Source organism: Sapajus apella, unplaced genomic scaffold (assembly GCF_009761245.1).
Source record: "Sapajus apella isolate SASKATOON/1434 unplaced genomic scaffold, GSC_monkey_1.0 scaffold70, whole genome shotgun sequence".
In the NCBI taxonomy this organism is placed as follows: domain Eukaryota; kingdom Metazoa; phylum Chordata; class Mammalia; order Primates; family Cebidae; genus Sapajus; species Sapajus apella.
This window is the reverse complement of record NW_022437010.1, coordinates 4159717-4172228: the sequence shown is the minus strand read 5'-3', so window position 1 is coordinate 4172228 and position 12512 is coordinate 4159717. Positions and strand designations below refer to the sequence as shown.

The 12512-nt window shown below is 39.1% G+C and overlaps 1 protein-coding gene across 5 annotated transcripts in view; it reads right to left on the bottom strand.

The window, feature by feature from the left end:
- Positions 1–12512, bottom strand: part of SSR1 (signal sequence receptor subunit 1) — a 48628-nt gene that overhangs the window by 16483 nt on the left and 19633 nt on the right. For 2 of the 5 annotated variants that reach the window (XM_032250023.1, XM_032250024.1), the window contains 2 exons: positions 8405–8468; positions 2056–3994 (listed from right to left, as the gene is read on the bottom strand). In XM_032250023.1, the coding sequence (XP_032105914.1) occupies positions 3868–3994; positions 8405–8468 (191 nt within the window). In that variant the 3' untranslated portion in view covers positions 2056–3867. Of the gene's footprint in view, positions 1–2055; positions 3995–6133; positions 8469–12512 lie in introns of those variants that run through there. The other 3 variants (XM_032250025.1, XM_032250026.1, XM_032250027.1) reach the window with 2 other exon arrangements.

Sequence of the window (12512 nt, the reverse complement as noted above, 5' to 3'; positions counted from 1 at the left end):
AAAAAAAAAAAAAAAAAAAAAAAAAAAAAAGAACAACCAAGAAAGAAAGTGCTCATTTCCATCTTGGCTTTACCACACTAAACAACTGTGATAGTCAAATCACAGAAACGTTTCTCAAAGCTGCAAAAGAATCTCACAGGTTCATTACCCCACTTCCATTAAACAGTCCCAAAAGATAGCTAAAGAACATTTTCAGGCGCAATCATCAGATAGAACCTCACACTATGCAGAAGTTTCCTAAGAAACAAATCTGACTAAAATACACTGACAGAAATCACGCTCAGTTTGCAAGCACTAGAATTCAAATAGAAAACCCAAGACCTCCTGCACTTAATTACAAAATATAAACAAATATTTTAAGCCAGAAGTATTTTGCCCCAACTAAATACAGATTTCTTCAATGTTCTGAGTTGTTTGATTTCGAAGTGAAGAGAACTGAAATCTCATTTTATTCACAGCAGAGCTAAACTTGGAAGTCACTTATTAAATACTTATGTACAAAACACTATACTTTGGGCTTTATGCAATTTCAGGTTGGGTAAACAAGTCATATCTAACGACAAAAAGATTGGGGAGATTGATGGAGAAAAGCACATACCTGTGATTTGTTGGTTTGGCGTTACAATAAACATTGTAAGTGAAAATAAGTCCCAGGAAGTTGGAAGGACATTAGGAAACGATTTAGGCCTAGAAATCAGGACTAAAGTCATCAACAGTTAACAGATGAAACCATGAGAAGTGGCACGCTCTCGGAAGGCTGGTGCTGAGAGCAGGATGGTGAGCCTGGTGTTAGTCAACAGAGTCCTCAACAGAAAAGGAGTGAGCAGCAGGGTCAAAGAAACAAAGGTGAATCTGGGGAGTGGTGGTCAATAGGTTAAACACACAAGTTGAGACCGGGAATTGAGACTGAAGAAGGTTTTGCAAGCAGGGACCCATGAGGTCTCGACAGAGCAGGCTTTTGTGGGCAGAAGCCACATTAGAAGGAAAGCCTGAAAGCCTGGCAAAGAAATGGAAGCCAAGAATGCAGGAGATATTTTGACAAAGGGGAAAAACAACACAACAGGAAGGTAGCGAGTGAGGCAGGAGAACCACACAGAGATGGAGGCCAGGAAGGGGTCCATGAAGACAGGCAGAAGAGAAAAGCAGCCAGACACTGAGAGAATGGCAGGAAAGAAAGGTTTACATCTGGAGAGAAAAGTCTCTCAAGACTGGAAGGGACAGCTGGAGGCTATGAAGCAGTTTGGACTCAGCTCTGAGCCCCTCCTGTAGACCACAAGTGGCACAGCAAAGTCCTCGCTGTACAAAGACTGTGAATGCACCCAGACAGGGATATCCCTTGAAACCAGATCCAGGGGGCCATCAATCAGAAAGCCTGTGTGCCGAGGAATGGGTCACAGATGATTACGGGTCCTGAAATGATTACTTCTAGGCAGGGGCTTCAGTACAAATCACAAGTATGCTATTCGAGTGGACTTCAATTAACGAGTTGAGATAAAACACTTAAGAGTGACCCTTTGGCTACTGCATGTCTGCAGGCTCAGCCTGCTTCTAGATCCAATTCCCACAGTGGAGGGCCAGAGGGCCAGCAGCGTGTAGGGCCAAATGAAAAAAATACGTAATCATTATGTTTTAGCCAGGAGAAGGCAACTTAACTATGAACTGGATGACATATCAAATGCAAGGCCTTAAGATGCATTCACTCTATAATAAACTGCTCTGGAGAACTGAAGGGGATGAAATCTGGTTCTCACGTGTACTGAGGACCATCTGCTTTGAATCTTCCACTGTGGATGATGGCAATGGGTCCTTTTAGGAGAGCCATTATCCAGACAGTCTTTACTTATTTTTTTTTAAATTGTTAATGGCTTTTACTTATTTATGTATTTATTTTTTGAGACAGTCTCACTCAGTCGCCCAGGCTGGAGTGCAGTGGCATGATCTCAGTTCACTGCAACCTCCACCTCCCGAGTTCAAGTGATTCTTGTGCTTCAGCCTCCCGAGTAGCTGGGATTACAGGCGTGCGCTACCATGCCGGGCAATTTTTTTGTATGTTTCAGGAGACAAAGGGTTTCACCATGTTGGCCAGGCTGGTCTTGAACTCTGATCTGAAGTGTTCCACCCGCCGTGGCCTCCCAAAGTGCTGGGATTACAGGAGTGAGCCACCGTGCTCTGCCCAGACAGTCTCTATAAATGTAGCTTGACTCTGGACTGTGATAGCAGAAAAGAATACAGGCAATGCCTCAGAGAATATAAAATATCAAGCAAATCCTAAGTGTTGCAACTAGAACCCAGGTGAGTACACTCTGCATTACTGAGAATATGCTCCCTGCTGAAGGATTCTTATACCTTATTCCAGCCAAGCTAGAAACAGCAACAGACCAAACCCAAGGAGTGGGTGCCTCTGCATTCCTTGAGGTTGTTTCACTACAGATAACAAGGTTACTTGGGGCAGCTGTGAAGATGAGGATGCGTGTGGAAGAGCAGAGAGCAGATGCTTGAGGTACTCCATCTGAACACTGCTCTTGATTACGGTATTTCTCATTCTCCTTTCTAAAATACCTTTAGACCTTAAGCACCTGTTTCTACAAATGTTGGGTGATCAGACCAATATGGTTTCTGAAAAAATTTTTCAGAAATAGCCTGCTTTTCTTTGAGTGGTTCAGTCTGATGCTGAAATAAATTCTGAGATCATTTTCAAAACTAACATGAACACCAACAGCTTCACTGGAACGTATGGAGCTTCTTCAAACATGTTCTAAAAAAGTACTGGATGTGCAGGTATAAGAGATTTATCACAAAACAAAAACTTCCCTTGCCAGCCTTATTACTCTGGTTCATCATTAAATCCAGTGCTAGCCATATTACGTGCCCATCTTGAAACTTTTATCCTTTAATTAAAAAAAGAACACTATTTAGCTTACATATTCAGAATTAAACTACTACCGTACCACATCAAAGTCCGTAAGGTACTATATACTCTTCCCTGCCCCATGCTTCATGGGATGTTATTACAATATAGTGCTTTACAGTGAAAATGAGAGCCGTCACTTACGCGGCTTACTGAGAACCAGGCAATGTTCTAAGCAGCTACACGCAGTAACTCCTAACAACCTTATGAGGAAGGCACCAAAACCTGAAGCATCATACAACTTGCCTCCAACTAAGAGGGGATCTGGGATTCAAACCCAGGCAGCCTGACATGAGAGCTTCCTTTTCTTCTCCACTATGTTTAAGGGAAGAATCATTTACATTTAATAACACTGAATTAAGTAAGGGTTTATTGGTCACAGAATCAGACTATTTAGGGCTGACACTTCAAGCATCTCTCACTGAGACTCCCAAGGATGAGCTGCCTTTGGCTAGTGGCCAGGGCACTGTCAAGACGAGTCTAATTCCCATGCTAGCATAGCACACCACCCCTTTGTTCAACCTCACAGAATTGCCAGTCGTACTAGCTCATCACCAGGAATACTTATGAACCATACTAATTCACATGGAAGAATGGCAAATGAAACTGGCCCACATTTTCTTGTTCCTTTTTCAAACAGTAATAGGGTTCTACGTAATTGTGAACCAGAAGCTGGGGATGGAAAACAAGCCAGATACAGAGTTCACAGAGGGAAATACGTCAACAAGGTGACAGACAGGCTGCCGTGGGTACTGACACAAGTCTACATAAGGGACAGCAGAGGAACAAAAAAGGTCAAAACGTCTTTGACTGCAATTTGGAGACTTTAAATAAGGATTATCCTTTCTACAGGTATACTGAATTTTCTTTTTCATGCCTCACTGTGCCTATTAGGCAAAATCCATAATATAACAGACCAGAGAGAAGAAATCCATAATATAATAGACCAGAGAGAAGACTTACCCTGTTGGCTGGGTGTGGTGGCTTACGCCTGTAGGCCCAACACTTTGGGAGGCCAAGGTGGGCAAATCACTTGAGCTCAGGAGTTCAAGACCAGCCTGGCAAATTAGCGAAACCCCGTCCCTACTAAAAAATACAACAAAAACATTAGCCAGGCATGTGGTATGCACCTGTGGTTCCAACTACTTGGGAAGCTGAAGCGGGAGAATCGCTTGAGCCCAGGAGGCAGAGGATGCAGTGAGCCGAGATAGTGCCACTGCATTCCAGCCTGGGCAACAGAGTGAGACCCATCTCAAAAAGAAAAGGAAAAAAGCAGCCTTACCCTGGCTTTTTTGGAATATCTGGTTGTATAACCCAAGAGCAGATACTTCCCTCGTACCTTTAACATGAAGATAGATCTTTCAATCCTTTACAGCTTGAAAATCCAATTAACCTATTAAAATGTTTTTAAAGACCACGACTTTGTTCATCAAGGAGACATTTAAAGACATGTCACTAATAGAAATTTAAAAGGGTATTGTGGGTAACTGAATTATCATAGATACAGTATAGCAAGTATATATGTCATATTCATTACTGAGATTATTTGAACTTTCCATATTCAATATGCAACCTTGAGCAAGCTACTTAAATTCAGGTTTTGTCTATTCCATCTACAAAATGGGAACAGTATCACCTTCCTTCAGTGAGCTGTTGTAAAGTTGTATGAGATGACTAGAAAACCAATGGAACACAGCACATGACTGATGTTTAAAAAATGATTTCCCTTCCCACTTTCTTAAAAAGCAGCTACGTGGTACCCAAACACAAGAGGTATATCCCTAAATCATTTCAAAATCTAAAAAGAGAAAAACCTTAGAACTTCAGATGATATAATTAATATGAAAGCCCGGGTTTTTAAATAAATGAAAAGGGGCTAAAATTCATGTAAAATCAATTAGTAACATTCATAGGCATCCTAAAGAAATTATTTAGATGTTTGCAAGTCAGATGCAAGGTGCTGTTTGTTCTTCCTCCTCAAATATCCTCTAATGGGCCAGGCTCAGTGGCTCATACCTGTAATCCCAGCACTTTGGGAGGCTGAGGCAGGTGGATCACCTGAGGTCAGGAGTTCGAGACCAACCTGACCAATATGGTGAAACCCCGTCTTTACTAAAAATACAAAAAATTAGCTGAGCATGGTGTTCGCCTGTAATCCCAGCTACTCAGGAGGCTGAGGCAGGAGAATTGCTTGACCCTGAGAAGTAGAGGTTGCAGTGAGCGGAGATCATGCCACCGCATTCCAGCCTGGGCAACAAGAAGTGAGACTCCATCTCAAAAATAATAAGAGTAATAATCCTCTAAGGATGATCTTATAGATACATAGGTTAACTTAACAATGAGACCTAATATTCCACTTATATTCATAAGAATCCTGTTTCTGTGTTAAGCTGTTCTTTACTAAATTGGAGGTAAGAGTTCAAAGAGAGTTTTACTTAAAAAAATTGGGGCAAACACTGATTTTACTTCTATAGCTATAAAATGATGCCAGCCAAAAAGTGAAGAGTATATGTTCCAACTGTTCTATATATGAAAAAAAAAAAAAAAAGTACTGTAGAAGTACTTAAGTATACCTGAAAATGTTTTTAAATTTAAGCTAACATCTAATTTTGGAACAAAAATAAAGGGTCTAGTCTTGGCAAGGGATGCTAAGTGTCACTGAGTTTTTAAAAATTATTATTCAAATGCACAAACCAAGTCAATTTTCCTTCATATCAGGGGTACTGGTATCATTGTACTACAAGATGAATGCTATCTATGAGCATCGCCTATTATTATATTTATCTACTGTACCTAAAAAATAATACGTCATTTAGTCATAAAGGCTGCAATGTTACATCACCACCATTTGCTTCTCCCCAAGGCAGCCATGATATTGTGTGCTGCAAATGTACCTTTAAGGCAGTAGCTCTTCAATATTTTTTTAAGGTCTAAATCTGCCCTTTCCTCCTATCAAAATCACGTTTTCTGAAGTTACTTAAAATTGAAAACCTTATTAATATCAAGTGAAGTTTCTTTTCTTCTGATTTCTACTTTATTCCTTCCCTGAGGCTTCTACTTCTGAGGTCCCATTTCCCTTTTCCTCTCCTGGGACAATGCTTCAGAGGGCAGGATTAGCCCTGAAAGTCACCAGCTATGTAACACCATGAAGGAAATGAGGAAGCTATACAACCAAAGCAAGATCCATGCTTTATGAACACATTATTCTCACACATCTGGGCAACAGGTTTGATACACAAGATCCTTCAAGTCATTTTACATATTCTGAAACCAAGTTGTTCAAAAGATGAGTTCTGAAAACATAGTTGGTGTAGCAAATGAATATATCAAAACAAAGAAAAATTTCATCCAAATATTTACATTTTTTAAAGACATTAAAAAAATAGGCTACTTTTTAAGTGTGCTTGAACAAACCATGTGTGGAATTGAATTCCATTCATTATGGAGTTAATTTCTGCTAAATACTTACTGATGCTATAGTAGACCCCTGGCATCTGAGGATTTAAGAGTTCAACTGTTCTCAATCTATGCTAAAAAAAAAAATAAAACATGACAAATAATAAATTCTACATTTCTGAGGCACTAATTTGAACTTCAGAAGTGGGAGGGCTGGTATGTAAAGCAAGTTATTTAGGAATGAGGAGGGCTGGCAGCTGTAACTCAGTGTGGTTTTGCAACTGCCTATGTTATTACCAGGTATGCCATAAAACTCTCTAGAGACCATTTTCATTTTATAAATTCTGTAATTACACCTTACTGCATCATGCTCTAGAAGTTTCACAAACTTAGATATTCACAAAAATGTTTTGGAATATATTCCCTGGGAATGTGAAGGGTCTCCTATATTACATTAAACAAAAAACCATGCAGTTACTTAGAGCTCATAGAGCTTTTTAAAAATAAACTACTGATCATAACAGTCCAATTAAAAACTCAAACACTTTATATTACAGATATAGAGTTTATAATCCAGCAATCCCTATATAGGCAATTTGACATCATAGCCCCTATTTGCAAAGTGATTAACAATTATACAACATCTTCTATTCTATTGTCATCGGCTTTGGCTCAGATGTTTAAATACTTAAACATTTTGGAAAGACATTTTTTCTGTGTGTATTTTTTTTGTTTTTTTGTCTGTGTGGGCATAAGTGTAGGGGAGGTTATACTGAAAATGAGAATGAAAGCAGGTCAGGAATTAAAGAGCCACTAAAATTTGACTTAACATTTTCTTATGAAATACATTGGGAGAATACAGCTTAAAGACAAGAGGGGGAGAGCCTCTTAATGGTTATACTACTTTACCTCACCCTCCATCCAGTCTGACAATAACACCAAACTTAATTTACAATCTAGGGCAAGAGTAACTCTGTAAGAGGATTTTATGAAGTACAATTTAATTTTGGTTGTAGTCTTAAGCACTTAAGAACAATTTTTGGAATTTTTCAGATTAACTGAAAAGGTCTTATCAACAAACAAAACTCCCAAATTAGGTTAAGAATTAGTTAACTGCTTTAAAAATATCCAACTCACTTTCTTCGCTAATCAGGAGTAACTGGAAAATATCTCTGTCCTGATAACTTGATTTTCTGCTTAGTCTGTGGACCAAGGCAACTTTTCTTTAAAAAGGATGCTTAAGGAGAGAAAAATTCTCTCTCAAAACAAAACAAAGAATCCCACATATAACTGAGTAAGTAGGTCTAAAATCACACCAGAGTTATCTCTGGGTCAGAACTAGAGCAACAATGGACAATGCAACACAATTTGCACAAGTGTACTAGTTTTTGTTTAAAAAAAAAAAAGAGGGGGCAGGATTAGGTTTCATATATTAAAGTCAGCAGAAATTTCATGTTTCACAATTTGTTGCCAGAGAGATCCCCAAATTCCTTGAATCCATTGGGAAGGTTTCTGAAGGTGCGCATTATAGTAAACAGCAGCAAAATACCAAAAAAATTCTATTGCTAAAATCAGCTACGTCTGCTTCTGCCTTTAGAATACTAATTGTAATACAGCAACAACAACAAAATGCTAATTTGTGCCATCAATTGAAATTTGAGCTATTCCAAAAATTGTTTTCTTTAAAACTGTTCAAGACAGGACATCGATAATCATAGCAGGCAAATATTAACTGAGTTTTGGGAAGAAAAAAATCAGAAAATGTCAAAAAGGAAGAGATAATAGCATTCTATTTAGTATTCTAAAGGCTTGATTCAGGTAGTTCAACAATGATTCTGGTAAGACCAACTGCTCACATACATACACATGCACACACATAGATTTTAATGGTTTAAAAAAAAACCAAATGTGTTACTTTAGAAAAATGAATGCAGTGCATTTTCAGCAATATTATCGCCACAGACTCTGATTGCTCAGTCCACACATAAGTAGTAGTTGCCTTCTATGGTGATATGGCTTCTCTGCACTAATTCCCATCAGGCCGAAAAACATTAGGGCAGGTTAAGTAAAGACCGAATTGTTGCACAAAGGAACATTTACTCATCAGATCCCACTGATCTCTTCTGTGCCCGTTTCCTGGGCAACCTTCTTGGTGAAGCTTTATCTGGAAGAAAAGAGAAAGTTTTAAGCTTACCTATTGTAAGTATATTGAATTCATAAGACATTTAAAAAGTATTTACTTTCAACTTTACAACTAAGTTACACATATACATGCAAGAATACCATCTAGTAATAAATGCCTCCTATCTAGCTATAGGTTTTAAAAACAATCGTTAAAATAATCCTTCAAGAGGTAACTCAGATTAAAATGAAACTGTTTTTGCAATTAGGGTAAGAGATTTAATCTTGATTATTGTACTGCTGAACAGACCATACAAAATCTTGAATTCTACAACTTAACCAAGTTTATACATGCATAAATCAACACTTAAAAATTGTTTACAAGGTGACAGCTCAAACATGCTGGTTACAAATTAAAAATTTTGTATTTACAAATGCAGTCATGCAGTTTTTCAATTTTATAAATTTACCTGGAACAAGCAGCAGAATAAAGGAAATGGAGTATTTTAATGCAAAAACTATTCTATGCACACAAGCTGTATCTCCTATATTAAATTCTTAGTAGGGTCTATTTAACAGAAAATAAATTTGTGGTATGTTTTTCTACTTCCATTCAGTAAGAGGTGTGTCATTTTTAAGTTTCTTCAAAAAGTGAAAGGCTGGATGTATCTTCCCTCTATTACTGTCTTTGTCTTACTTTCGGGGGGGAGGGGAAGATTTTAGAATAAGTTAGAAATTACTTGTATAATAGTTCTTGTATTGATTTTGATTCATTTTGCATTCACTGATTTTTTTCTTGGTATGTCTGTATGTTGTAGAATATGTTAAAAATAAAAATCATTCTTCCAGTTAAAAAAAGTGAAGGGCTAGAAAGTGATTTTCACCAAAGTACGGGGCTTATCTGTAAGCATTTCATAAAATGGAAAAAAAAAAAATCTGTTCAAAAGATCTCTCACCCCCAAAATTATATATAAGATTACCATTCCTAGAAAATGTATAATGTTTATCAAGAGTATTTATTTTTTTTGAGAGTCTCACTCAGTTGTCCAGGCTGGAGTCCAGTAGCACGATCTTGGCTCACTACAACCTCCACCTCCTGGTTTCAAGCAATTCTAGTACCTCAGCCTCCTGAGTAGCTGAGATTACAGACAGGCACAAGCCATCACACCTGGCCCAGCCAAGAATATTTGACTACAAATTTTGCATCAAAGAAATCTGCTTAAGAGTTAAGGCTAAGGCCAGGCAGAGTAGCTCATGCCTGTAATCCCAGCACTTTGGAAGGCCAAGGGTCACTTTAGGTCAGGAATTCAAGACCAGCCTGCCCAACATGGTTAAATTCTGTTTCTACTAAAAACACAAAAATCAGCCAGGTTTGGTAGCACACACTGTGATCCTAGCTACTTGGGAGGCTGAGGCAGGAGAATCACTTGATCCCAGGGACAGGAGGTTGCAGTGAGCTGAGATTGCACCACTGCGTTCCAGCCCGGGAGACAAGAGCATGACTCCGTCTTAAAAAAAAAAGTTAGAGGCCAAAATATTAATAAGACAGAGCCTACAAATAACATGAACACTGCCCTCACTTTTCAAGTGTGGGGAAAAAAAAAAAAACTTTGCTACTTCATTAAGTAGGTTACTAATGGATCAGGGGCTTTTCGACTTACCTAAAACTGAGTTGTGAGTATGAACATGTTTCTGATGAAGAAAGTCTGCAACTTTTATCAGATTTTCAAAAAGGTTAGACTAGGAACTATTGCCCTTACACAGCTGACCAATCTCTAAATAATTTTCTAAAATAAGCAATATGATGAATGTAATATAGTCTTTGAGGATTCAAAAAGTACTCTAGGATTTAATAGCCATCTGTGTGAGCATCACTGCTATACGTAGACGTGAGCTGTGTGTGGTGGCTCACACCTGTACTCCCAGCACTTTGGGAAGCTGAGGTGGACAGATCATTTGAGTCCATAAGTTCAAGACCAGCCTGTACAACACGGTGAAACCCCCTCCCTACAACAAATATAAAAATTTAGGTGGGCATGGTGGCATGCATCTGAAGTCCCAGCTATTCAGGAGGCTGAGGCGGGCAGATTGAGCCCAGGAGGTCGAGGATGCAGTGAGCTGTGATCACATAACTGCACTCCAGCCTGGGTGACACAGTAAGACCCTGTTTCAGATGAAAAAAAGCAGATGTGTAGCTTCCATGACTTAGGAGCTAACACTGATGCTATATGTCCCAGTGTTTCCAAATCTTGATTCACTTGTGCTCTAAAACAGAACTTTGAAATGTTCCTGGACATCCTTATCTGGGAGTCCCAAAGGCTTTTCAAGCTCAGCGCAGCTAATTCAAACACATCTCTCTCATCCTTCCATGCTTCTCTTTCCTAGATTATGGGAAGTTAATGGGATCACCTTCCACCCAATTGCCTAAGTTCAGAATGCTCTTTCACTCCTCCCTCACGAACACATCAAGTCACAAGAGACCCCGTCTTCCCCACCTCTGAAACATTTTTCTGCTCCCTTTTACTCCCATCACTACTGCCTCAGCGTAGGCCCCAGTGACTTCTGTGTGTTACTGAAATTATGGAACTGTAACCCTACTTCCAGCAGCTCCTTTGCAGTCCTCCACAAAGTGATACTAATTTTTCCTTTTTTTCTCTTAGAGATGGGAAGTCTCGCCATGTGGCCAAGGCTGGATTCGAACTCCTGGGCTCAAGAAACCCTCCTGCCTTAACATTTCCAGTAGCTCAGTATACATATGCACACCACCATGCCCAGCTTATCGTAATTTTTAAAACACAAAATTGTAATTCCTTTCCTTTAAAGTGGCTGTCTTTGACCTAGGAGTCGATGGAATGTTATTAGCATAGCTCATAAAACCTCAATGGCTCCTTCTCACCCAACTTTTCAATACTCAGAGCTAATGCTGACTTCCTCCTGTGCTATTCATACTTTGTACCCACTTTTCATAGAAAGACTGCCATATAGTAATTGTGTTTCAAATAGGCAGCTGGCTCACATAAAGCAATAAGGAAAACAATTTAAAAATGAAAAGGGACCTGAACAGCCAATTCACAGGAAAGAAACACTAGTCAATATAGTCATCTCTGTTATCTGCAGGAAATTAGTTCCAGGGCCACTCCCCCACCACAACCCCACCCAAACTGAGGCATACTTAAGTCTCGCTGTCGGCACTGAGGAACCCGTAGATACAAAAAGCCTTCCCTGTACTCAGCTTTGGTATCCTGCAAATATCATGATTTCCTTTTTTTTTCTTTTTTTAAAAAAACAATTTTATTTTACTATTGTTTCAATAGTTTTGAGGAACGGGTGGTGTTTGATTCCACAGATAAGTTCTTTAGTGGTGATTTCTGAGATTTTGCTGCACCCATCACCCAAGTGATGTATACCAATGTGTAGTCTTTTATCCCTTATTCCCCTCCTACCCTTTCCCTGAGTCCTCAACGTCCATTACATGATTCTTATGCCTTTGGGTCCACATAGCTTAGCTCCCCTATGATTTCCTTTCCTCACTGTCTCCCAGGCTGGAGTGCAGTGGCGCCACTGAGGAACAATCATGGACCTACAAGGCTCAAGCAATCCTCCCACCTCAGCCACATCAACACATCTATTTTTATTTCATTTTTTGTAGAGACTAGGTCTCACTATGTTGCCAAGGCTAGTCTCAAACTCCTGGGTTCAAGCAATCCTCCTGCCTCAGCCTCCCAAAGTGCTGGGATTACAGGTGCAAACCACCACGCCTGGCTAAATACTGTATTTTTAATCTGCTTTTGGTTGCAGATGTGGAACCCACCAATATACTGAGGGTCAACTACATTTACTGAAAAAAATTTGTGTATAAGTGAAACCCGAGCAGTTCAAACCTGTGTCTTTCAAAGGTCAACTGTGAATATGTGTAAAGAAGCTGAATCTCATTCTTAAAGAAATGCAAATGAAACAGTAAGATATCCATTTTGTATCATACTGACAGATTAAAATAATTGATAAACTTAACACTTTAGAATGATTAGTAAGAATAGAGGAGAAATAGTCAATATTATGCATTGTTGAGAATATAAATTGGCACTAT